The 25,009-nt window shown below is 42.4% G+C and overlaps 1 protein-coding gene across 2 annotated transcripts in view; it reads left to right on the top strand.

Annotated features, from left to right (window-relative positions):
* Window positions 1-25,009, top strand: part of LMTK2 (lemur tyrosine kinase 2) — a 79,610-nt gene that overhangs the window by 13,222 nt on the left and 41,379 nt on the right. For both annotated transcript variants that reach the window (XM_081255498.1, XM_081255499.1), the window contains exons 2-5: window positions 12,740-12,864; window positions 15,878-16,022; window positions 19,784-19,857; window positions 23,578-23,696. In XM_081255498.1, the coding sequence (XP_081111624.1) occupies window positions 12,740-12,864; window positions 15,878-16,022; window positions 19,784-19,857; window positions 23,578-23,696 (463 nt within the window). The remainder of the gene's footprint in view (window positions 1-12,739; window positions 12,865-15,877; window positions 16,023-19,783; window positions 19,858-23,577; window positions 23,697-25,009) is intronic.

A 25,009-nucleotide genomic window follows, 5' to 3' on the forward strand; every position in this document is an offset into this window, starting at 1 on the left:
GTGGTGTCGTAGACACGTCATTTTCCTCCTCTTTCTCTCAGCTCTTTTTTTTGTTTGTTTTTTGCGGTACGCGGGCCTCTCACTGCTGTGGCCTCTCCCGTTGCGGAGCACAGGCTCCGGACGCGCAGGCTCAGCAGCTGTGGCTCACGGGCCCAGCCGCTCTGCGGCATGTGGGATCTTCCCGGACCGGGGCACGAACCCGTGGGCCCTGCATCGGCAGGTGGACTCTCAACCACTGCGCCACCAGGGAAGCCCTCTCTCAGCTCTTTAAGACCACCTCCTTGATTGATGCCCTTCATCCCATCCTTCCTCATCTCTTGCTTCCCTCCAGGGCTCAGTCAGCAGCAGCAGTAGCTTCCATATTTTCTCCTGGACCCTCTCTGTCAGTTCACGTATAAAAGATGACAATTTAATGTATATATTTTCCCGCATAGCTTTATTCTACTTTTGAATAACTTTATTAGTATAAGTTCTCAGGAGTAGTTAAAAAAAAAAGTGAACCATTCTTATGGTTCTTTTGCTACTAATCACCATATTTCTTTCCAAGACACTTTAAAAAATGCTTTCCTCCTCTGCCATCCATACACCCTTGTCTCCATCTGCCTCTACAGCGTCCTGTTTCCTGTTTGACCCTGTTTCTTTGTCCCATCCCCATCCCTTAAATGTTGTTCCCACCCCCTTGGCCCTCTCTTTTCTATTCTCCTCCCCATCTCCTCTCTATTTGCATCAATTAGTACATGTAGATATTTTTTAAATTGAAAGTGTTCCAGGGCTTATAATAAAAATAGCTTAGGGAGCCCCTGTCCCATCCTGTTCTACTTCATCCCTACTCTCTGCTCCCCTGGGCATTGCCCGCCAGCTCTTTTAGCCATGTTGCTAAAGAACAGGGTGGAACCGCTATTTCTTGGTTTCAGTAGGTACTGAATTTCTGCTATGGAAGAAGAGGATTTATATACTTACACACGTACACACTTTCCCCCTCCTCAGCTTCGTTATTTACACTTTTTGGTTAAATCAGCATTCAGCGTTCATATTTTTATGACTACAAATACTGTTCGCAGCTGAGCCTATAGTGTTTCTGATGATTAAATTTCTTCGGCATCTTTTGTTTTCGCTAGATGTTATCATTTCCTTAGCTCTTCGTGAGTGTATCATTAATTTGTCCCACACTCCTTGGCAGGAGTTGAAATGTCCTCTCGGTGGGTTGGCTGCACCCTGTGTGGGGCTTGGGTGGCTCTCCCACTGCCCCCAGCACTCTGCTGCCAGGTCTGAGGCCACCTGATTTCCTCTCCCACGTGGCCTCTGTTCCCTGCCTTGGATAGAAGCTTTTGAGACTTTCTCTCTAAATTCCGGTAGGTTGCAAAGCGATGCCTTGTGTGAGTCTTTACCGTTCATCCCACTCATCAAGGTGGGTACGCAGTGGGCCTTTTGAATCTGGAAAGTGGCGTCCTTTAGTTGCAGAAGAGTTTCATACACATATTTTTTTAGGGAATAATTTTCTCTTCCTTTTCTTTGTTCTTTCCCTCCTGGAACGTCTGTTAGTTGAGTGTTGGGCTTTTTTGGAGTGAGCTTCGACTCTCCTTTTGTTCATGTTTTATCTCTTTGTTCTACTATGTGACGGCCTTTGTTTTTTCTACTACACTTTATTTCCAAGAGTTTTTCCTTCCTCCCCCACCCCCTTTCTAAATAGCATCTTCTCATGAGTGTAGTATCTCATGATACAGGAGGAAATTAATTAATTATAGTTTTGTAATAATTTTTAGGTTGTTTTTTTTTTAACCACTGTACGGTCTGCCTCCTTCAGATTCCTTTTTCTCTCTTTGGGTTGGTCACTTTCTTTCACTTTTTTTTTTTTTTTTTGCGGTACGCAGCCCTCTCACTGTTGTCGCCTCTCCCGTTGCGGAGCACAGGCTCCGGATGCGCAGGCTCAGCGGCCATGGCTCACGGGCCCAGCCGCTCTGCAGCATGTGGGATCCTCCCGGACCGGGGCATGAACCTGCGTCCCCTGCATTGGCAGGCAGACCCCCAACCACTGCGCCACCTGGGAAGCCCTCTTTCACCTTTTCTAAGGAGGGTTTTCTCAAATGTCAGGCGATCCTTGAAAGCCTGCCCATGTTTAAGAATGAGGGACACCGATGGGAGGTGTCCCCTGCAACCCTTTCCCCTCACACTCCTTGTCGCATCTGCCGCCAGGTCCCAGGCACTCCTGCCTCAGTGCCCTGGAGTAGGAGTGTGCCCCTGAGCATCACCACGTGGGAGCTGTGTGACCTGGGAGAAGCATCTTTGCCTCTCCCGGGTTCAGCTTCTTCACTTTAAAGTGGGGCTAATAATAGTACCCACCTCAAAGGGTCGTTATGGGGTTGGATGAGTTTAGAACAGTGCCTGGCACATAGTAAGCACCATTTATGTATTAGCTATTTTTATAACCACCTGGGGCCAAACCACCATCATTTTTTATGTGAATTATTCTAATATCAGAATGTGTTCCCTGCTTTATTTTTCCACATTGCTTATCACCATCCGAGGTACCATCTATTTATTAATTTGCCTGTGGTCTGTCTCCTGCACAAGAACGTAAGCTGTGAATGCAGGGGCTTTGTTCTCTCCACTTCTGTACTCCCTGAACCTGTGGCAGTGCCTGTTCTGTAGAAGATGCTTGGTAAACACTTGCTGAATGAATCGATGTGCAGGGTGGGGCTTACTGGTGGGTAGACTTCACAGTCTGGTGATGGAGCAGCTGTTTCCATAAGAGACACCTTGTCCCCAGAGCTCTTCTAATTATCTGTGGGTCTCTTGACTTGGGCTGGACACCTGAGTGTCTGGAAGCACCTAGTTATATTGGGTTTATTTTTCTGTATAATATAAAGACAGTATCAGAGGAGCATTATCAGATAGGAAGCCCTAGGTAATCTTGCCTTGATGTTCCGTAGACCCTTGTCCAGTTCAGTATTGTAAGCAGTTTCTGGCTTAGTTATGAAGGTAGTACTTTATTATGGAGAATTTTGAACATACACAAAGTAGACGGAAGAATGTAATGACTTCTCTGTACCCCTCCCCCAGTCCAACCATCCCTATGGCCAGTCCAACTGCACCTGTACCACCATCTGCTTCCTCTAAAGAGAGAACTTTTAAAGACATGGCTGGAGAATATGTGTCAATTATATTGGCAAGACTTTCAGTTAGACCTTAGGAAGCTGGAAAGGTTCTGAGACCATAGACTCTATCAAGGTGTTGTAGGAAATATTAAGAAACAGGTAGACATGTTTATCTAGGATGTTTGGGGTCTGCCCTGCCTGGGAAGTAAGGAGCACACACCTAGGTCATCTCTCCTTTCCTTTTTGGCCGTATTTTGCAGAAAGTGTACCAGCTAAGTGTTGTGAATACAATACTGCCATTGACTTGCCTACATGATGCTACAGATTTCAATGGAAAGTTGTATGGAAAGACAGAATGTCCTTTTCCCCAGACATTAGTGGTGCACTGAAGTGGCCAGGTGTGGGGGAAGAAGCCCTGGGAAACTGGCCCAGGGTTTCTACTTCTGAGACCAGATGCTGCCTGTTCATCAGCTGGCTTCCTGGACCACAGGGAGGTCCTGATTCAGAGCTGTTACAAACATCTGGCGCTGTGGATGACTCCACACCTTAACTATGCCATCAACCTAATTAAGATTCTAGTTCATAAAATATTATCCCTGCCGTCATTTTCCTGGGGTGTGGGCCCAGGGTAGTCTGGCAGAGGTCATCTAAATCTGACATTCCTTTGGCCAAGCTCACCTGAGATGAGCTCTTTTGTGGTAGTCTCCATCCTAGTTAGTGATTTTAAAATTGGAATAAAATGAGCCTCTGGTAACAGATTTTAATGGACACAGCTGAGAGAAACAGCGACTTCATCTAAAATGATCTCATTCACCGGTATTCAGTCAGTGCTCAAAGTATATAACCTTTCTGCAGGTGTGAGAGAACAGTGGGGTTGGCTGACCTTGGAAATTGTTTTTGAACAAGAAGAGCACTTCACTGGTTAGCACACAGCGTGGTTTGTTTTTCTAGGCTGTTGATGTCCTGGCTTAGGGGTCTTTGTGGAATCTCTGATTCATCAGCTAGATCATCAACACACTATTCCCTGCGGTTGGGTATATTTAGTGCTGTGCTTCATTTTCCCTTCCTAATATTAGAATTCATCAGGGAGAGTCTAAAGTGTTTAATGTTATTATAAATAGGTGTATTGTTAAATTAAGAGGCAAGGAAAACTCTTAGTGACTGAAGATTCTGTGCGCAGGAAACCTTTATGATAGATGGGTTTGTAATTTTGAAGTGTTAAATAAAAATGTGTGAGTTGCAATGATTGTCTGAATCTTTTTCCTTGAGTAGTATGATTCATTTGACTGGTCTCCCAGATGTAGAGCTGCTTGTCAGGATGTTGGAAAAGGAAGGTGGACTTGTTGGTCCTACCCTTAAAAAAAAAAAAAGACGGGGCTTGATGTCAGGTCCAGTTTGGAAGATTGCTGGTCCTTAGCTTCTCTGAGTTCTGCCAGGTTTCCTTTGTCTAGTCAGCCCAGTAGGCACCAGCTTTAATTGTCAAGTAGACACGTAAATCTCTCCTGTGCATTTCCTGAAGGTGAGGGTGGAGAACAGAAGGGTTAGGTACGTGTCTGACACTCGCTTTAACTGCTATAGAGTCCATTGCCATTTTCAAACCACTGCGTCCTGGGACGCCAGGGAGGAAGGCTGCGTATACTTGTCTCTGGTGCCAGCAAGAATGGATCCCCTACCAGTGGGGATGGTGTTCCTAAATTAATAGATTTACAGTGTTCAGGGCTGAACTCAATCCCCCTCCAACTTCAGAAGGTGACTGACTGTATTTGGAGATCAGGCCTTTGAAGATGTGAATATGTTAAAATAAGGCCATTAGCTCTTTAGTTGCTAATCCAATATGACTGTTGTCCTTACAAGAAGAGGAAATTTGAACACAAAGAGACATCAGGGATGCTCGCTCAGAGGAGGACACAGCGAGAAGATGGTCATCTGGGGGCTTCCCTGGTGGCTCAGTGGTTGAGAGTCTGCCTGCCAATGCAGGGGACACGGGTTCGAGCCCTAGTCTGGGAGGATTCCACATGCCGCGGAGCAACTGGGCCCATGAGCCACAACTACTGAGCCTGCGCGTCTGGAGCCTGTGCTCCGCAACAAGAGAAGCCGCGACAGTGAGAGGCCCGCACACCATGATGAAGAGTGGCCCCCGCTCGCCACAACTAGAGAAAGCCCTCGCACAGAAACGAAGACCCAACACAGCCAAAAATAAAAAAATTAATTAATTAAAAAAAAAAGAGGATGGTCATCTGCAAGATGGTCATCTGCAAGCCAAGGCCTCAGAAGGAACCAACTGTGCCGACCCCTGGATCTTGGACTTCCAGCCTCCAGATTGTGAGACAGATTTCTGTTGTTGAAGCTGCACAATGTCTGGTGTCTGGTTAGGTGGCCCAAGCAGACTAATACGCAGGTTTAGGCTCGTGTCTTAGAGGGCATCTGTTAAGATTCCCTGTTACTTGGGGTACCGACAATGGAGGCTCCTTGTCCAGCACCATCGGGGGCCCATGGAGGAGAGGGTGCCTTTGGATCCTCTCTGCCGGCCTGGGGTGAAACCACTCTGACAGCTTCCAGTGAGATGAGACTGTGCAAAGAGCATGGCGTGTGGAAGTAAATACCCACTATCACAGGAGAATATAAGTTGGGGGAAACCCACTCTTGAAGAAAACTTATTTTTTAAAGAAAACAACTTAAGAGTTACACTGCTAAACGTGAATTGCAAAATGGGCAAGTAAAGAGTGTTTGTGGGAGTTGTGTGCAGCCTGGGGAGCGAGTGATAAGCCATGACTGGAGCAAGGGAGGGACACCTCAGTGCCGTGGACATAGGGTGATTAGTGATGGGGGAGAAAATCTTTGCTGAGTAAGAGCATAAAATTACTGAAGGAATGCTACTTTTTGGTCTTATTTGTTTGACCCTGAAAGCATGAGTTTATCCTGTTAACCAGTAGATTAATGATGGATTTCTGGTGGGGGAGAAGGTGAACTTGAAGACTGAGGTCGCAGAGAATCCATCTGGAAGGACTGGGAGAGGTCCGTTGTCACTCCAGGTGGAGAGCTGGGGAGAGTGATGAGGGTGCAGGGCGAAGAGGTGAACGGGGGCTGGAGGACCAGGGACGCTGTAAGGCTTGTTAAGGGGTTTGGACTTTTGGCTGACAACCGTGGGAAGCCCCTGGTACAGAAGTCAAGACGTGAAAGGCTGGAGCACCTCCCCCTGTGTCCCCTCCTCCTGGTCTCCCTCCCTGTAGGTGCCCACTGTTGCCCGCTGGTGACGTTGTGTACACACTGTTCCGACCTGTTCTGTTTTTTTTTTTTTCTTTTTTTTTCTTGTTTTCATTTAAACATACATCCTGGAGATGGGTTAAATCGTATCCCCCTCCCGGATTCATATATTGAAGTCCTAACCTCTTATAACTCAGAGTGTGATCTTATTTGGAGACAGGGTCTTTACAGAGGTTATGAAGTTAAAATGAGGTCATTAGGAGGTCTGTGATTCAACATGACTGTGTCCTTACAAACAGGGTGAATTTGGACACAGAGATAGGCACAGAGGGAAGGTGATGTGAGGATTCCCAGGGAGAAGACAGACCTGGGACAGATCCGTCTCTCACAGCCCTCAGAGGAACCAATCCTGCTTTGTCTTGGACTTGTAGCCTCTAGAATTGTCCATACCAGTTCGTACTTTGTTACAGCATTTCTAGCAAACTATGACACACAGATTGTAAATTGTTATATCTACTTTTTTTCCTATTTAAACTTTTTATTTAATGGATGTGAAGAAATTATTTAATAAATGGAAAACTTCAAACATACACCAGACTAGACAGAGGCTATAATGAATTCCCACAAACGTACCTTTCACTCACATTGACTCGGCTCGGGGCCATCTTTTTTCATAATACCCCCATCACTTTCTCTACCCTCATACTATTCTGAACCAAATTCCAGTCATTGTTAAATAGGTCACTATCTCTGAGAGATAAAGACAACTTTTAAAAACAGAGCCATTATCACTCTCTCCTACGAGAACTAGATCATGCTTCCCTAATATGGTCAATTGTCAGTGTTCAGATTTCCAATTGTCTCAATGTCATAATTTTTTTAAGGTTTTTGAATCATGATTCAAATTAACACCTGTACATTGCAGTTGGTTGGTTTGTCTTTTAAAATCTCTTTTAGTTCCTTCTCCATCTCTCTTTCTCTCTCCTTGTAATTCATCAGGGTTTTCTCCTTGAGCGTATTTCGTAGCCTAAATTTTGCTGATTATGTTCTTGTTGTGAAATTTAATATGTTCCACTATTCTCTTTATTTCCTGTTAATTGGTATTTAGATCTAGAGGCTTGGAGAGATACAGGTTTGATATTTTGTTACTATTGGATTGTTTGTTTTGGGTAGTACTGTGTAGTGGGTGGTGGTGTGTTTTTCCATCTGGAGGCACGTAATGTCAGGTTGTCTGTCTTCTTGCATTATTAGCTATCGATACAAATGTCCTGTCACGAAGTATTTTTCTTTTGGGTTTTTTTTTAAACAGCTATTTAAGAATGTAAGCGCTATTCTTAGCCAGCACGCCATACCAAAGCTAACAGTGGGCAGTCTTTCCCCGCAGGCCATTGTTTCCTGAGCCCTGTTCTAGGGTCTATATATCTTGGACATAATAGGAAATATCTATTTGGTCTTTGTCCCCTCTTCTGGCACAGAGCTCCTGAAACCCTGGAATTTCCTGAGTGATGGGGTGACAGGAGCACCTCTTGTTATTAATAACAAGCGCCTTCCAACCACACCCGAATTTATGCTATTGAAGTGACTCTTGGCCCCTAAGTAGCTTCAGGATGGGTGCCGGTGACCAGAGGAACCAACCATGTGATTAAAGGGTTTGAAGTTTCAGTCTCACCCTTTACGACTTGAACCACTGGCTAACCACATAGTAAATATGGGGAAATTTTCTTTGTAAACTGATACAGTGTATCAGCTGGTAACCAAAGAGGGAATGACAAAATTAGAATATCAGCATTTTGCAATCCCTCATGGATCTAGACATTGATCATCATTTCTTTTTATCTGTGAACCTTTAAAATTTTTAATTTAATCTGAAAAAGGATTCACAGGTGACTCTTCAGTTAATTACGCATGTGCTCAAGTTCTAATCATGGTTCTAGGCAGGGATTTATAATGGTTGAATTAATAATCGGATAGTACTCCTCACTTACTCTGTGTCATTACTGAGAAATTGTGTTCCCCAGATTACCTGTTGATAAAACAGATAATATGCACCTACCTCTCAGAGTTTCTTAGGTTTTCTGCTTATTAAATCAAGTGCTAGGTATCTATTAAAATGGTTTGGAAACTAAAATGAAAACTCATAGACTGTACCTTGGAGATGCCATGTGTTTTTGCATCGGTGTCTTGGGGAGGTGTACGAAGTACCCCAAACCTCTAATTATCCTTGTTCTCAGTTTGTAATCTGCGAGGCAGCCTCAGTGTGCGGAGACACTCCTGTCATTATTGATGTTTTTCTGTAGGCGATGATTGGTTTGACTTAACACGTCTCTGAATGCTGCAGACTTGAGAATGTCAAAAGAAAACTGTCTTTCTTCATAGTTTCCAGCTGTCGCAACCAGGAACCTTCCAGGGGCCTGGGTTGTAGTTTGACCACTGGGGCCACGGGGATTTTAGTTGTAGTTCCTCAAGTCTAGAATTTACTTCCTCTCTGAGGTTTATGCAAACCCATCTCACCTTCCAGCATATAGAAGGCTGGTTTGATTTCTTCATTTTACACAAGTTTTTCTTTATTGTATGGAAGTTTTCCTCTGTTGGTATACAGTTTTTTTTTTTTTGAAGCGTAGGACTTTGGGCTGATCAAAAGAAAAATACAGTAAGTAAAATAGTTTCTAGAAGTGGTCAAACTGTAAAAATTTCTACTAGAGACTATCTAGTAAATTTCTCAGGTAGTGATTTAGAATCCTTTCAGTGGGCCTGGTAGACATTGAGGTGGAGTAGACTTGTATGCCTTGAGGAAATCTGAGTCCAGGAGAGCAGAGGCCCCTGCAGTGTCTTAACAGAAATAAATACGTTATCAAGGTCGGGCAAAACTCCGCATAACTAGTTATTTTTAACACGGGTATGACTTTTCATGCCTGCCTGATGACTCACAGAAGAGAGTTTTATGGATCAGATATTGCGCTGGCCCTCAGGCAGTTTTGATCAAATTTTATGATAGGGTGTGATGATAAATTATAGATGAAAAGAGGGGAAAAAGTTGTTTACTATTCATTCTCTGGAGTTTGGAGAAGTATGACCTGTCTTAATTACAGTGAGAGGCTTCGGTTCGAAGTACTTAGGCTGTTTTTAAATGTTAGAAACAATGAGGCAAATCAATGTGGTATCAAGGGACTTGCACCCAGCACCCCTGAACCCAGAGTCTGGCCCAGCCGCTTTCCTACCTGGTGTCCTTAGGCACATCAGTGTCCTCGTCTGTGACACAGAGCTGGCATTGTGACGATCAAATGAAATAATACTATATGTTATCAAATCTCAGATATGACCGATAATGATACACTCTTATTTTTGTGCCATTAAGAAAGAAGAAATGCTGCCAATGAAGACAGCTTTCTTTCGAGTGTAAGATAGCCCTGAAATTTAGAGATCTTAAAATGCAGTGGGCAAACCTCATCTTAAAAATCAGTAAAATAGGACTTCCCTGGTGGTGCAGTGGTTAAGAATCCGCCTGCCAATGCAGGGGACATGGGTTCGATCCCTGGTCCGGGAAGATCCCACATGCCGCGGAGCAACTAAGCCCGTGTGCCACAACTACTGAACCTGTGTTCTAGAGCTGGGAACCTAGCTACTGAGCTTGCGTGCCTTGAGCCCAGGCTCTGCAACAAAGAGAAGCCACTGCAACGAAGAGTAGCCCCCACTCACCGCAACTAGAGAAAGCCCGTACGCAGCAACAAAGACCCGACGTGGCCAAAAAGAAACAAATAAATAAGTAAATAAATTTATTTAAAAAATCAGTAAAATACAGTGTATATAAAAGTGCTTTGCCACATAAGCCTCAGGAGTCGTATTTAATCCTTATTATATGAGTCCAGGGGAGTGAAACAGAGTTATAAGAAAATACCAATGGGCAGCACAGGCCGAGCTGGGTATTGGTTCTAGAAGGTCGGCTTTCAGTGGCTCAGGCTCCTTGCTTCGCTTAGCTTTACAGATGGACACCAGTGTTCCTAGTTAGGGAATTCTGCGTTCTTCTGTGTTCATGTGTGGATTTCCCTCTGTGTTCGAATTTGTGGGTTTAGAGCTTGCAGGTGCTTGACAACCTTTGGTTAATGGCATTATTTTTAAGAAGGAAGGCTGCAGCGGAGTCCAAGCCCCCTTGTGACAAAGCAGGTTCCAGCAGTGCTCATTCTCAAATAGACTTTTGTTATTGGAAAGGAATTCATTCCTGCTTTGCACTTGATGTGCTGACTCCTTTAGGCTTCTCTGCTCTTCACTGAAGAAGAGCATTTTATGTTCAAGAATGTGTTTTACTCACATAAGAGTTTGGTTAGTTTTTGCTTTCTTTAGGTACTGTGATCTCATTTAAGAAAAATGGTGGCATCGTTCCTTAACTTGTCTCCAGGCCTCCTGCTTGGTGCCTCTGAGCACATAATTAGCCGTTGGTGGGGATTTTAAGGAAAAGTTTATTTCTGACTTTACTGTGATAATCATTTCACAATATATATGTATATGAAATTATCATGTCGTACACCTTAAACTTACACCGTATTATATGTTAGTTATATCTCAAAGCAGGAAAGAAAAGAAGAAAACTGTATTTCTTAGTAAAATGCTGGTAGGTAAGACTTAACAATTTGCTCTAACACAAAAAGGTTCAAACTAGCCCTAGTTGAATAAGATGCTTTCCAGATAACTAAGTCTTTGCTGAAAGTAAGCGGAGAGAATCTTTCTGCTCTAGACAGGGGTTGCAGACTTTTTCTGTCAATGGCTCACAAGCAGTATCTATTACAAATTCTTTTTTTTTTTTCCCTGAAACAGCCCTTTAAAGATGTAAAAATCATCCTTAGCTGCCCCCGCCCCCGCACGCAAAAACTGGTCACAGGCTGTAGTTTTCAGTTTCCTTATTGTGACAGGAGCTCCTTGGAGAAGTGGCTGATTCTATAGCCGGAGGAGGGAAAATATAAGAGGAGCCTGGAGCTTCCCATAGCATCAGAGAGTGAGGAAGTATAGGAGGAAAAAAGTAAAGGATGGGGCATGTCTGAAGGACCCAGGAGTCAACTTGAAACAGCTCCCAGGGGCCAAAGCTCAAACAATTTGAGCCACAAAGAAATGAGAAGAATGGATTATAACCCAAAGAATAAAATAAATATCTTATGAGTTCATAACTTTGTAAATGACTGAATAAATAAGTGTGGGGGGAGGGACAAATCTTCCTTACAGAAGAGTACCATGTAATAAATGTAGAAGGAATAAGGGAAATAGAAAAATCACCACTAGAACATCACAGTATTCATTGCTGCAGGGAAGACACATGACTCCGGGGAAAACTATGGTGTAAAGCTTCCCGGAGACCCAGGGTGTGTGAAGAGCCTCAAAGTGTATCCCCGGGTATCAGTTACTGTAGTCCTTTTAACCTGTGTCTACACATCCTGGGACACTCCTCCGGGAAGTACAGCTTAATTCCCTTACCTGTGCGTGTTCCCTGGACTTTGTGACCCGCTTCTGAAGAGAGGCGTATGCGAAGGGAAAAGGGTAACTTCACTGTGGTCAAACCTGGCAGAAACCCCCTGGGCCAAGGGATCCAGTTTCACGTCACTGGTAATGATTGTGCCAACATCACATGCCCCAGATACGATGTCATGAGAAGGACCTTTCACCATGTGGTGTTCTAGATTCTTCCCAGATATCTGTAACCTCAGTCCAGTCATGAGAAAACATCAGGCAACCCCATTTGAGGGACATTCTACAAAATAACTGACCAGTACTCTTCAGGAGTGTTGGAGTTATGAAACACGGACAGAGAGACATCAGAGATCGGAGGAGACTAAGGGGACGTGATGAGTAAATGCAACATTGGTGGCTGGATTGAATCCTGCAAAAGAAAAACAGTGTTGATGGAAAAACTGGTAAAATCCAAATAAAGTCAGAAGTTCAATTAGTATTGATAGTATTGTACCAGTGTTACTGTTTTAGCTTTGATAAATACACTATGTAAGATGCTAATGTTAGTGGAAGCGAGGTGAAGGGTATATAAGGACTGTCTGCATTGTCTCTGCAACTCTTCTCTAAATCTGAAATTGTTTCAAAATCAGAAATTTTTAAGATTTTTTTTTGATTTGTACCAATTTTAAAGTCTTTATTGAATTTGTTACAATATTGCTTCTGGTATTGAGGCATGCGGGACCTTAGCTCCCTGACTAGGGATTGAACCCACACCCCCTGCATTGGAAAGTGAAGTCTTAACCACTGGACTGCCAGGGAAGTCCCCAAATCAGAAGTTTAAAAAAAAAAACCCTCTAACTTCTTACCCTGGGTTGGTCATCAGCTTTATCTTGAGCATTATTTTATTAACTCTTGGTCCCATTTGTATCTGGCAGAAAATATATTGATTCACTTATTAAAGTTGATTTTGGAATGCGCATGTTAATATTGTTTATTTCTCTTTCCAGGGGAGGCACCTGCTGCAGAAATTTCCTCATCTTTTGTGATCCTGTCTGTGTGCAGTTTAATGATATTAATAGTGTTAATTGCAAACTGTGTATCCTGCTGTAAGGACCCAGAAATAGACTTTAAGGTGAGCACAGATGGTAGGAACATTTAAAGTCATCCTCTGATACATTTACCAACAGAATGGCTGTATATCACAGTCCCTTGGGTGCAGGGGTTGGCAAATTTTTTTCTGTAGGGGCCAGATAGTAAACATTAAAGTTAAATAAAGAGCTATTGTAAATAGTAAATACTGTGGGCCATACAGTCTCTGTCATGGCTACTCACCTCTCAACTCGGCCATTGTAGCCACGTGAGCCACAGACAGCATGAGAACAGGTGGTCACCGCTGTGTGCCAGTGAAATCTCGTGTACAGAATAAAGTGGGTGGTCTGGATTTGGCTCACTGGCTGCAGGTGCTGGCCCTGCCTCCGAGCATCATTGACAGTAGCCACTTGCCTGTTTTAATTTAAGTTTTGTCAAGTGAGGAATAAGGAATGATGATTGAATTCACTTGCTATAAGGCCTGTAAGGAGAAGCAGGCTGGTTTTGATTTTTTTCCAAACTATGTGCTGGTGAGTTTGTGGTTGTTGAGATCATTGAGGCCAGTGTGTTTTGTGCGTGAGGAAGAGCATCTTTCAGTTTACCTCGAGCCCTGAGTTCCCTAAGGAGGAGAAAAGAAGGGTGCCAGTTGTAAAGCTTGCCCAGGGTGGAGGGTGGAGGTGGGGGAGGTGATAATACAGAAGGACTGTTGTCGTAGCTGCTGAGGATGGGTGGAGTCTGCCAGAAACCAGCTAGGATATCCCCTCTAGAACTTACTGCTGGCATGTGTTAGGGCTCAGTGAAGACTTATTAAAAACGAGTACATAAAAGAAGGAAAAAAAAGGAATGTGCGCATGCAGAGGCAATGGTCTTTAATGTAGAGCTTTACCAACTGGACTAGGGCTGTCCCAGGAGTCCTGAGGACAAATCAGGGTGGTTCAAATCAGGGAAAAACGTTTTTCATGGACGTGTGGACCTTATTTCTCGAGCCTCACACCTGTTTCTGTCGTGTGTTCCCTTTACCTTGGGTCTGGTGGCAGCTCTGAGGAGAGAAGATGTGCTGTCCCTTTGGCTGGACACCAGTGTTATACACACAGAGGATGGGGGGTGGAGGACTGGGGTGGGCATCTGGGGGAAAAGGCTCATGAGCACAGGTCATTTTCTTTAGAAGATTTCATCCCAGACATGGAGGACCTGAACGCCTAGGCCCTCGGATCAGTGCAGACACTTCTGTGGGAACCCAGCGACTGCGCCGCACGGGGCCACAGAGATGGGCAGAGAATCCATGTCCCTTGACTGTCAGTCTTGCTGAGGGACTTTGCACAGTTCCCTGGCCCTTTGGGGACAAAGATAAAGCCTGATCAGTGTTTCTGAAAATGAAAGCCAGTTTCTGTCTCACATCACGATACCTCATTCTTGCCTTGAATTGTTCTAACCCCCCCTGATGTTTAGTGTGGACCCAGGGCATTTATGACGACTCAGATTCAGGGAGGGTGTGTTTTTATCGGGCTTCCCCAGGTGATTCTGATGCAGGCGGCTCAGGGACCACACCGTACAGAGGATCCTCTCCAGCTTCCAGACTGTAACTGAAGAAGAGTGTCACCATCTATCATTCGTGGGTTTCCTTTAGACTTAGAAGTGTGGCATTTCAGAACTAAATGGTCCCTGGGAAGTCATTTACAGGCCAAGAAGCTGCAGTCTTTTACAAGTGACCCGGTCTTCTCTCACGGCCCCATAGTTGTTATTATTGTTGTTATACTGTTGTTGTTGTTATTTTTATTGTTGTTGTTATACTGTATTACTTCTGTGAATCTTTAGAATCATCTGCTGCCTAATGGTATATCCTGCCGCTGCCAAGGTTAGGAGTGATGGATGAAGTCTTTTTTTAATGAGAGAACCTTTAGGAATGTCCGAAAGGGAAATTGGACAAAGCTGTTGTGTTTAGAGGTGACGTCACAGATTGAAGTGTCCTGCTCTCCCCTCCCCCGATACAAATAGTGATAGTGTCCTAATGCATTTGACAACGTTTATGACATATATAAGAATATGCCCTCTTGCATGCATGTGAGAGCATAAATGTTATATCAGAGAAATCCACCCTTGCAACTTTCAGCTTCTCCCTTGCATGGGGGCGGGTGGGGTAGAGGGAGGTCGTAGAGCTGTGTAGACGAGTGAAAACAGTCTCGTTCAGCTTCTGTCATGGCTCCTGGTGGGGTAATGCTCATTAATTATCTGAACGAAAGACCTTGATAATCATCTGTATCTGTGTTAAATTAACATGGACACCAAGGTAGGCCCAGCTCACTGGAATGATGATAGGAAGAGTCAGGATAGCTTTCTGCTGGACAGAGTCACTTAAAAGGTTTCCTTCCACAGCTTTATTGGTGCAGCCTCAATATTAAAGTCGCCATCTTTAGAAAGCTGGATGTTCTTAGAATGTTTACTGCACTTATGTGGTACAGAGTTTAGTACTGACCTTCCTGGTTCAGACCTTGATGATTTTTCTACCCAGTTTAATAATTTATCCATTATACTCTTTCCAGAGAAGTAGGACTCGCTTAAAGATATCTTTTCTGAGTCTTTTAACTATCTTTATTTTGATTGAAATCACACAGCAACTAGAAGTACATATACAATTGAAAAATAAATGTTTTGATTCAATATGCAGAGAGATTTGTGAAAGTGAATAATAGTAATAAAAAGAATACCTTAAACTATAGTAACTTAAACATAAAATTTTGAAACTGGAAGAGTATTTCCCTTTTAAGTTCCAGGGTCATTTTAGAAAACTTTGCATTTAACTTCAAGTTATCAGTTTAAAAATTACATAAAATATGTATAATTTATTTTCAGATCTTATTTATTCTGCTATTTTGAGCTGGAGAACACAATTACATATGCTTTTTACTTGAAGTCAGCACAAATTGGAAAAAAAAATTATGGCAGTGTGTTCCAAATGAGTGAATAAATGTTCATATCTTAAATGTTAGCAGATGTTTTTGGTATTTACTCTCAAGCTGATTTATATTAGATATAACATTGCTCGTCCTTTATTTTAGGAATTTGAAGATAATTTTGATGATGAGATTGATTTCACACCACCAGCAGAAGATACTCCCTCTGTTCAATCCCCAGCAGAAGTTTTCACACTTTCAGTACCAAATATTTCACTACCAGCTCCATCACAATTCCAGCCTTCTGTAGGTAAGACCTTCCATCCTGATGTCATGTTTCCATGAATAATTTCTGAGAAGTGAGAAAGGGAGCCTTGCTACTAATCATAAAAAAATTGGACTGCCTGTCTCCTCTGCTTGCTAACTTTTCTTCCTTCTGCTCTCTAGTGAAGCTGAATTCTAGTGGTCAGGCCCATTGCATTCCTGCAAAAGCTGAGTCCTTTCCTCTTGGACCTTGGCTCTGGCATAAGAGTAAATTGGTCTCCTCGATTCTTCAAAATGGAATACTCTGACAGAGGCTCCTGGCCTCTGTGTTGGTAGGCAGGCTTCTCTGCCAGTTCTCAACACTGCCTGTCTGGCTGAGTAGGACACTGCTGTTTTCTACTGGGATGTCCTGCGTTTGGGGAGGAGGGGTAATTTGGATATTACTTTTCATGCTAAAATAGAGGATAGAGGTTTGACTACATGTTAATTAATTTCTTATTATAAAATAGAGTATCACTAGTGGTTCAATAATTAAGGATTTCTAATACTGCTGAGAAGGTTCTTTAAGTCTTTGTAGGTACCAAGCCTGCCTTGCTACTGCACACACAGTGGTGTATGTTTAGGGCAGTATAAACTGAACAGTTGATTAATATTGCTATAGGCTATATTAAAAAAAAAGCTAGCTAAAACATGACACAGCTGGTGTGTTTCATACAAAATATTTGTATATGGTGTGAGGTAATGATCCAGGTTAATTCTACAGGTGGATAACTAGTTGTCCCAACAACAAGTTTTGAGGAGATGTTGCTTCCCTCCTTGAATTGTCTTGGCACCCTTGTTGAAAATCAGTTGACCATATTCGTTTAGGTTAATTTCTAGACTTTGAGTTGTATTCCATTGATCTATATGCCTATCCTTATGCCAGTACCACACTGTTTTGATTATTGTAGCATTGTAGTAAGATTTGAAATTGGGAAGTATGTGTCTTCCAACTTTTTTTTTTTTCTAGATTGTTTTGGCTATTCTGAGTCCCTTTCAATTCTATATGAATTTTAGGATCAGTTTTTCCATTTCTGCAAGACAGGCCACTGGAATGTGTGTGTGTGTGCGTGTGCGTGTGCGTGCCCATGCATGCATATCATTTGATTCCCTTCTCATTCCCTTTTATGTATATTTTTTTATATTTTTAAAAAGTGATTATAATGGGATTACAATTACCTTAAATTTATAACAACTGATTTTGAATTTATAACAACTGAATTTATATTCACCAGCATATTAAACCTGTTCCTTCCCTTTATGTTGCCACACATTACAGCTTTATACATTGTGTGCCCATTAATATAGATTTATTGTTGACCCTTGAACAATGAGGGGGTTAAGGGTGCTGACCCACACCCCACACAACCATGCCCCCCCAGCCCTGCACACAGTCGAAAATTTGTGTATAACTTTATAGTCGGCCTTCTGTATCCATGGTTCTGCATCCAACTGTGGATTGTGTAGTGCTATAGTATTTATTGAAAAAAATCTACATTTAAGTGGACCTGTGCAATTCAAACCTGTGTTGCTCAAGGGTCAACTATACAATTTTTTAATGTGTTTGTCTTTTAAGTCATATAAGAAATAAAAAGGAGCTACACACAAAAATACAATAATACTGGCTTTTATTTTACCTGTGTAGTTACCAGAAATCTTTATTTCCTCATATGACTTCTAGTTACTCTTTAATGTCCTTTTATTTTAGCCTGAAGGACTCCCTTTAGCATTTCTTACAGGGCAGGTGTACTGGCAGCAAACTCCCTAAACTTGTTTATCTGGGAATGTCTTAATTTCTCCTTCATTTTTGGAGGACGGTTTTGCTAGGTATAGAATTCTTGGTTGATGGTACTGTTCTTTAGCACTTTATATGTGCCATCCCACTGCTTTCTGGCCTCCATGGTTTCTGATGAGACATGGAATTGTTATTCTTATTGAAGATCCCTTGAATGTTATGACTTGTTCTCGCTTGCTGCTTTCAAAATTCTCTATCACTGGTTTTTGATAGTTTGATTATAATGTGTCTTGGTGTGGATCTCTGAGTTTATCTTACCTGGACTTTGTTGAACTTCTTAGATGTATAGATTCATGTTTCTCATAGATTTGAGACATTTTTTACCATTATAACTTCAAGTATTCTTTCTGCTCCCTTTTCTCCCTCATCCTCTGGGGCTCTCATTATATGTATGTTGGTCCACTTGATGGTATCCCACAAGTCCCTTAGACTTCATTCATTAATGTTTTCATTCTTTTTTCTTTCTGCTTCTCAGATTGGATAATTTCATTTGACCTCCCTTCAGGTTTACTGATTATTCTGTCTGCTCAAATCTGTTGTTGAAACCCTCTTGTGCTTTTTTTTTTTGGTTATTGCACTTTCAGCTCCAAAATTCTATTTGGCTCCTTTTAATAATTTCTGTCACTTTATTGGTCTTCTCTATTGGGATATCATTCTCTCAGTTTCCTTTGGTTCTTTGTCTGTGGTTTCCTTTAGCCCTTTCAGCGTGTTTAAGACAGTTGATTTAAGGTCTTGTCCAGTAAGGCCAATGTCTGTTTTCTCAGGGACACTTTCTTTTAAATATCTTTTGTACCAGTGCATGTAGCATTCTTTATTGTTTTTAATTTAGTTTGTAATTTTTTGTTGAAAACTGGACATTTTGAATAATATGCAAAAAAAGAAGAAAATAGAAAGGAAACAAATGACAGATGCTGTCTAGGTCCTGGCAGACTGGCTCTGTGTTGGGGCAAGTCCTCAGCCTGGCCACTGACAGCTCTGCCTTAGCCTTCACTTCCTGCTTTGCTGAGCATGAGACTTGCCAGAGGTGAAGCCTCTGTTCTTCTCGGGTCTTTTCTGAGTGTGTGTGCTTCCCTGGGCATGCACGTGGCTCTCTAAGTTTCCCTGTTTGTGTGATAATAGCTTTTTTTTAAAAAGCTCATATCCCCCCAAACCCCCCAAATTTCACTGGGCTTTTCTGCTAAAGCTCCAGCCTGTCTATTATTGCCTCAGTTGGGTTTTTTTATTTGCCCCGGGCAGCAGCGCCTTGTCCAGTTGGCTTTCATTGTTTTTGAGGCACGTGAAGCCTCTCCATCCTGATAGAGCCCAAGTTAGGTGGAACAAGGGGCACCACTGCAGCAGGCCTTCCGGGAAACCCCAGTCAGGTCAAAAAGAAGCACAGTTCCTGGGGAAGAAGGCCACTGTGCTCCCTCTGGAACCAGCCCCCTCTCTGGCACATGGGTCATCTTTAAGATGTGCTGCGATGGAGGTAGGACATGAGTAAATTAAAGGCCACAAAGCAAGTCTCCCTGTTTCAGTGGCCTTCCTCCTGGTTCTCTTCGGTTGCTATAAACCTTTACCACCCTCCAGAGTTCTGATAAGGTTGATGCTTACAGTTTTTTGACAAGATTTTCAGTGTTTCTAGGGAGGGACAGCCCCAGAGGTCCCTACTCTGCCATAAAAGTAAGGACTGAGTAAAGGCCAGTGAGGTGGTGGTGACTGATGGTGACTGGTGGTTATAGTAGGGTAGTTGGTCAGAGGATTCAGTGCAAGAGCTTAAAGTCAGGGCAGGATACTCATTCACAAATACTGTCAGTTTTAAAATTTGAGACCGTTTTGGCATTATTAGTTTGAGAGAGATGTTTTATGTATTTATTTCTACCTGTATTATCACGAACATTAAATTTATGTTAGTGTTTGTACTTTATAGGTTATATATTTAATATTTATTTCAGTTAAATACTTATCTTTAGTTTTCAATGTTCTTTTTCCTACAGAAGGTTTGAAGTCTCAAGTTGCCCGCCACAGTCTAAACTATATACAGGAAATTGGAAATGGCTGGTTTGGAAAGGTAAAGTTTGTTCACTTTCATTTTTTCCCCTCCTACTTATACTGTTTAGAATTTAAAGCTAATTAAGACTTGTGTTACGTGACATTCCACATACTGTCTACACACTATGGTACCAATTGAATTTCTCCATTGGCCCCTGAAACCATGTGGAAGTGTGAGTGTCAGCATTCCTGGGTGTGTGAGTTTTTCCAAGAAGGTCTTTTATTTCTATATCAGAGACTTTTCTAGTTGTTGGCAGACAACGGTAAGAAGGGAAAAGAGACGGGAATTTTAGAAGGTTTTTGTCCTCCTCAAATTATTTGTTTCTTCTTTCTTCTCCCCCTTCCCTTATGACACTTAAACCACTTTATAATAGATGGGTAGTATGGTTATAATGAAAACCATTGTGAAGAACTGTTGTGTTTCTCGTAGCCTGTCAAGTGACCTGTAATAACACACTTTGTTGATCTTTTTACCACAGAAGGAATGATCTTTTTATAACAACTGTTTCTATGATGGAGCAATCATTTCTTTGTAAAAGGGTGTAACTGAGTGATCATTGCATCATAAGCAGGGCGGTCACAACCAGAAGATGTATTTGCTCTGTAGTCAACCATCTCATGCTTCTGTCTTTCCGATAAGAGTTGTTTGTGCTGTATCTTTCATGTCGTCCAAACTTTATTAGTTACCAGATCTTCTAAGCCATTTAGCAAAACCTGTTATGTGTCAGACGTTGTTCTTGGTGCTGGGAGTACGATGTGGAGGAAGATGGTAAAGTCCTGGCCTGTGGAGTCCTGGGAATGTAGCAGCAAACAAGATGGAACCCTTGCCCTGACAAAGCTGAATTTTCTAGTTGGGGCTGGGGGGTGATCAGACAGTAAACAGTCAGTGGTAGGAGACAGGCTCAGAGAGGGGTAGGGGAGCCAGGGGACATGAGGTGTTTCCTACATTTAGAGACTTTGACTTTTCCTCAGAGGGGGCTAGGAAGGTGCTCCAGGATCTGGGGATGAGTGACATCACCTGGCTTACAGGTTGAGAGGATCGCCATGTTGTAGAGGGCCACGGGGAAGCAGGGAAATTGGTAAGAAGGCTGCCACAATTGTCTAGGGAGAGTTGCAGGCAGGCTTGGACCTGGATGATAGCATGGAGAGGTCGAGGTTCCAACAGGAGCACACAGGACTTGGGATGGAGCAGATAACGGAGTCTGGAGAGGGAAAGAAGTTAAGGATGATGGCTTATGGCCCGATTGGCAAGAAGCATGGAGTTGCTGTGATCTGAGATGGAAAAGACTAGGGAGAAGCAGACGTGGAGGAGGAAGATGGGTTCACTTTTGGATACATCAGGGGTGAGATGGCTCTCAGATGTGCAAATGGAGATACCATGTAGGCAGTTGGAAATGCAAATTGAGAGTTCAAGACAGAGATATAAACTTGGGAGAACTCAGTATAGAGGTGGTACTTGAGGCTAGATGAAATCACCGAGAATGCTAACACAGAGGAGAGGGGGAGCGCTGAGGCCCTGCAGCGGGGAGGCCAACACAGTCAGGGAGACCCTCTGAGGGAGACAGAAGAGTCAGCCAGTGAGTAGGAGAGGGCACAGGAGAGACGAGCATTATTCTGAAGGTCTGAGGAGGAGCTCCAGAAGATGAATTGCAGTAGGTGCTGCGGACACACTGAGCAAGATGGAGGCTGGGAGAATAGGACCCAGCAGCATGCAGTCCATGGTGTCCTCAAAAGATTCAGTCCTTGTGACCTCAGAAGGGCCATGTCACATCCTCACGTGTGGTGGGTTCCAGGGAGAAACTGGAGATAGCACATTTAGATAGCTCTGTTGAGGAGTTTTAATCTAAAAGGGAACAGAGAAATTATGAGCTGTTTGGGCCCATCCAAGGGCCAAGGGAAGGTTTTCTGATTGTTTTTTTTTATAGTATATGCTGCTATTTTAGCATGTATGTATGGGAGGGGGGACTGATACTGTGGGAGGGGGTGTAAGTGTAGAAGGGATCCATAGCATTTTTGTAGGACTTGGTCTTAGGCACAGGGACAGTTTTTCTCCTGAAATGGGAGCAGAAACAGGATGTGTACACAGGTGCAGGTGGATTTGGTGTTAAAATGAGCAGGTTCACTTCTGATCATTTTATTCAGTAAACAGGAGGCCCGTTTGAAATGCAGGAGTGAAAAGATGTACATGAAGTTTGAACAGGAGGAGAAGGTGGGAAAGTATATCAGCTGGGGGAATGGGGGTGGTGGTGAGCAGTGCTGAGGACCCTCACAGATTTAAAATGAGACCACTCATCATGGCTTTTGTCTACTTTTGATGCTTTTTATTGTAGGCAAGTAGATGGATTTAAGCAGCACTGAGGCTTGGCTGAGCTAATAGACCTCAGTGAGAGGGCGCAGGGGTGATGGGAGTGAAGGGTCGTGGGCTTTAAGCTGTCAGGGAGGGGAGCGGGGCCTGCAGTCAGGACAGGAGGGTGGAAAAGCGGGATCATTAGTGGATTGGGGGGCAAATTGTGCACTTGTTGGATTAGACTGTTGAAGTAAGTGAGCTGGAAATCGAAGGACGGGTAGAGAAGAAGTTACAATTCAAGGTTTTGGACATAACATAATTACTAGCTAGGTCTAGACCCCTGGGAGTGTTTGCTGAGATGGGGTCATAGGAAAGATGAGCGGGAGTGAGGTCAGAAAACTGAGAGATCCTGGTGTTGAGTGAATAGTCCCTGCATACGTTGCCCTCCAAGGATGACAACAGTGCTGGCGACAGAGAGAGAGAGACGGTGAGCCAGATCATTGCACTGGTCCCCTAGTCATTCTCCCCTCTTTGCAAATCGACGCCATGGATGTGTTAGGCTTGTTATATCTGTGCAAACTGGTTATTTGAAACAGAGAATATGGCTTAGTTAATTATCAGAGTTTCCTGTTCTATGCATTTTTCTGCCCTTATATTCCTAATATAACATTAAATTCTGTTCAGGTACTTATTCTCTATTTTCATTCTCTATTTTAATAAAATTAATCTATTTTATAAAAATATAAGAAACCTATTTTAAAAGGAAGCCTTTTAGTTTTGACCATTCTCAAATTAGATAAAAATCTTTACTTCATCATCATTTTCATCTTAAATATTGTATTTTGGAGTGCCTTTGTATTGTCCTATATTAATACTTAATATATCACTTGTAGCTTGTTCTTATTTTCATTCACATTTTGTGTTCTGTTAATTTCAGTGGAGTGTTTTTTCCCTGTGTTTTGACAGAAGCTTTAGTACAAGATAAAGGCCTGGAATAACTGGCATGCCATGGATTTTTAAAGCTATAATGCAATGATAGTTTGTACACTGGCTATTTGTCAGTTTACTTTGTCCTATGTGAAGTAGACATAACAAAATAACACAACTCAGTTGAAGTGTTTTTGAGAAATATTTGGGTTATATTTGAACCAAACTAATAAATTACTCTTCTGTAGTGTCATTGGCAATTTCTGTTAAAGTATAAAACATTTTTAAGTAAACAGAAAAGAAGTACATATAAATATATGAATGTTGTAAACATCTGATGAATGTTTTAAAACTTAAGGAAAATATTTTAGCTTTCCAAGCTTTTTGTGAGGTAGAATTTAAAATAATAGAAAGCCATCTGACTGTTGCTTAATTTGTTTTCTTGTATTCCATTTCCTGGTAAGTGTAACATACATCTTTATCATGTTGATGGAAGTGAAGTGAAAAACTATTCTTTGGTTTTAGGTGCTCCTTGGAGAGATCTACACGGGCACTAGTGTAGTGAGAGTAATAGTGAAGGAGTTAAAAGCAAGTGCGAGCCCAAAGGAACACGATACTTTTTTGAAAAATGGAGAACCATACTCGTAAGTAAACCATAATGAATGTTTTGTAAACATGGTCTGTGGTCTGTTGAAAATCAGGTGTTTAAAACGCCTTTGGGATTTCTGCTTGTAAAATACAAAATTTAAATAATATCCAGAGTCTCATAGCATAAGACCCAAAATGTCCAGGTTTCAGCTGAAATCACTCATCTTTGCAAGAACCAAGAGAACTCAACTAAGTAAGAAAAGACAACAGATGGTGGGAATGTAAATTGGTGCAGTCACTATGGAAAACAGTATGGAGATTCCTCAAAAAACTAAGTGTAGAGTTGCCAAATGGTCCAGCAATCCCACTCCTGGTCAGGTACCCAGACAAAATTCTAATTTCAAAGAGATACATGCACCCCTCTGTTCATAGTAGCACTATTCACAATAGCCAAGACATAGAAACAACCTAAATGTCCATCGACAGAGGAATGGATAAAGAAGATGTGGTACGTTACATATAACGGAATACTACTCAGCCATAAAAAAGAATGAAATAATGCCATTTGCAGCAACATGGATGAACCTAGAGATAATCAAACTAAGTGAAGTAAGTCAGACAGAGAAAGACAAATATCATACGATATCACTTATATGTGGAAGCTAAAATATGACACAAATGAACTTGTTTACAAAACAGAAACAGACTCACAGATATAGAGAATAGGCATGTGGTTACCAAGTGGGAGGGGGGCCAGAGTAGGGATAGACTGGGAGTTTGGGATTAGCAGATCCACGCTGTTATATATAGAATGGATGAACAAGGTCCTACTGTTACAGCACAGGGAACTATATTCAATATCCTATGATAAACCATAATGTAAAAGAATATGAAAAAGAATATATATACATTTACAACTGAATCACTTTGCTGTACAGTACAAATTAGCACAACACTGTAAATCAACTATACTTCAATAAAATAAACACACACACAAAAAAGAAAAGACAACAGATACCAACACCAAGATGACAGAGGTGTTAGGATTATCTGACAAGGATTTTAAAGCAGCTGTTGTAAAAATGCTTCAATGAGCAATAAATTATAGTACCCTGGGACTTCCCTTGTGGCACAGTTGTTAAGAATCTGCCTGCCAGTGCAGGGGACACGGGTTTGAGCCCTGGTCTGGGAAGATCCCACATGCCGTGGAGTAACTAAGCCTATGTGCCACAACTACTGAAGCCCACATGCCTAGAGCCCATGCTCTGCAAGAAGAGAAGCCACCGCAGTGAGAAGCCCATGCACTGCAACAAAGAGTAGCCCCCGTTCGCCGCAACTAGAGAAAGCCCGCCCACAGCAACGAAGACCC

The sequence above is a fragment of the Mesoplodon bidens genome, assembly GCF_964165515.1.
Source record: "Mesoplodon bidens genome assembly, chromosome: 15".
Taxonomy (NCBI): Eukaryota; Metazoa; Chordata; class Mammalia; order Artiodactyla; family Ziphiidae; genus Mesoplodon; species Mesoplodon bidens.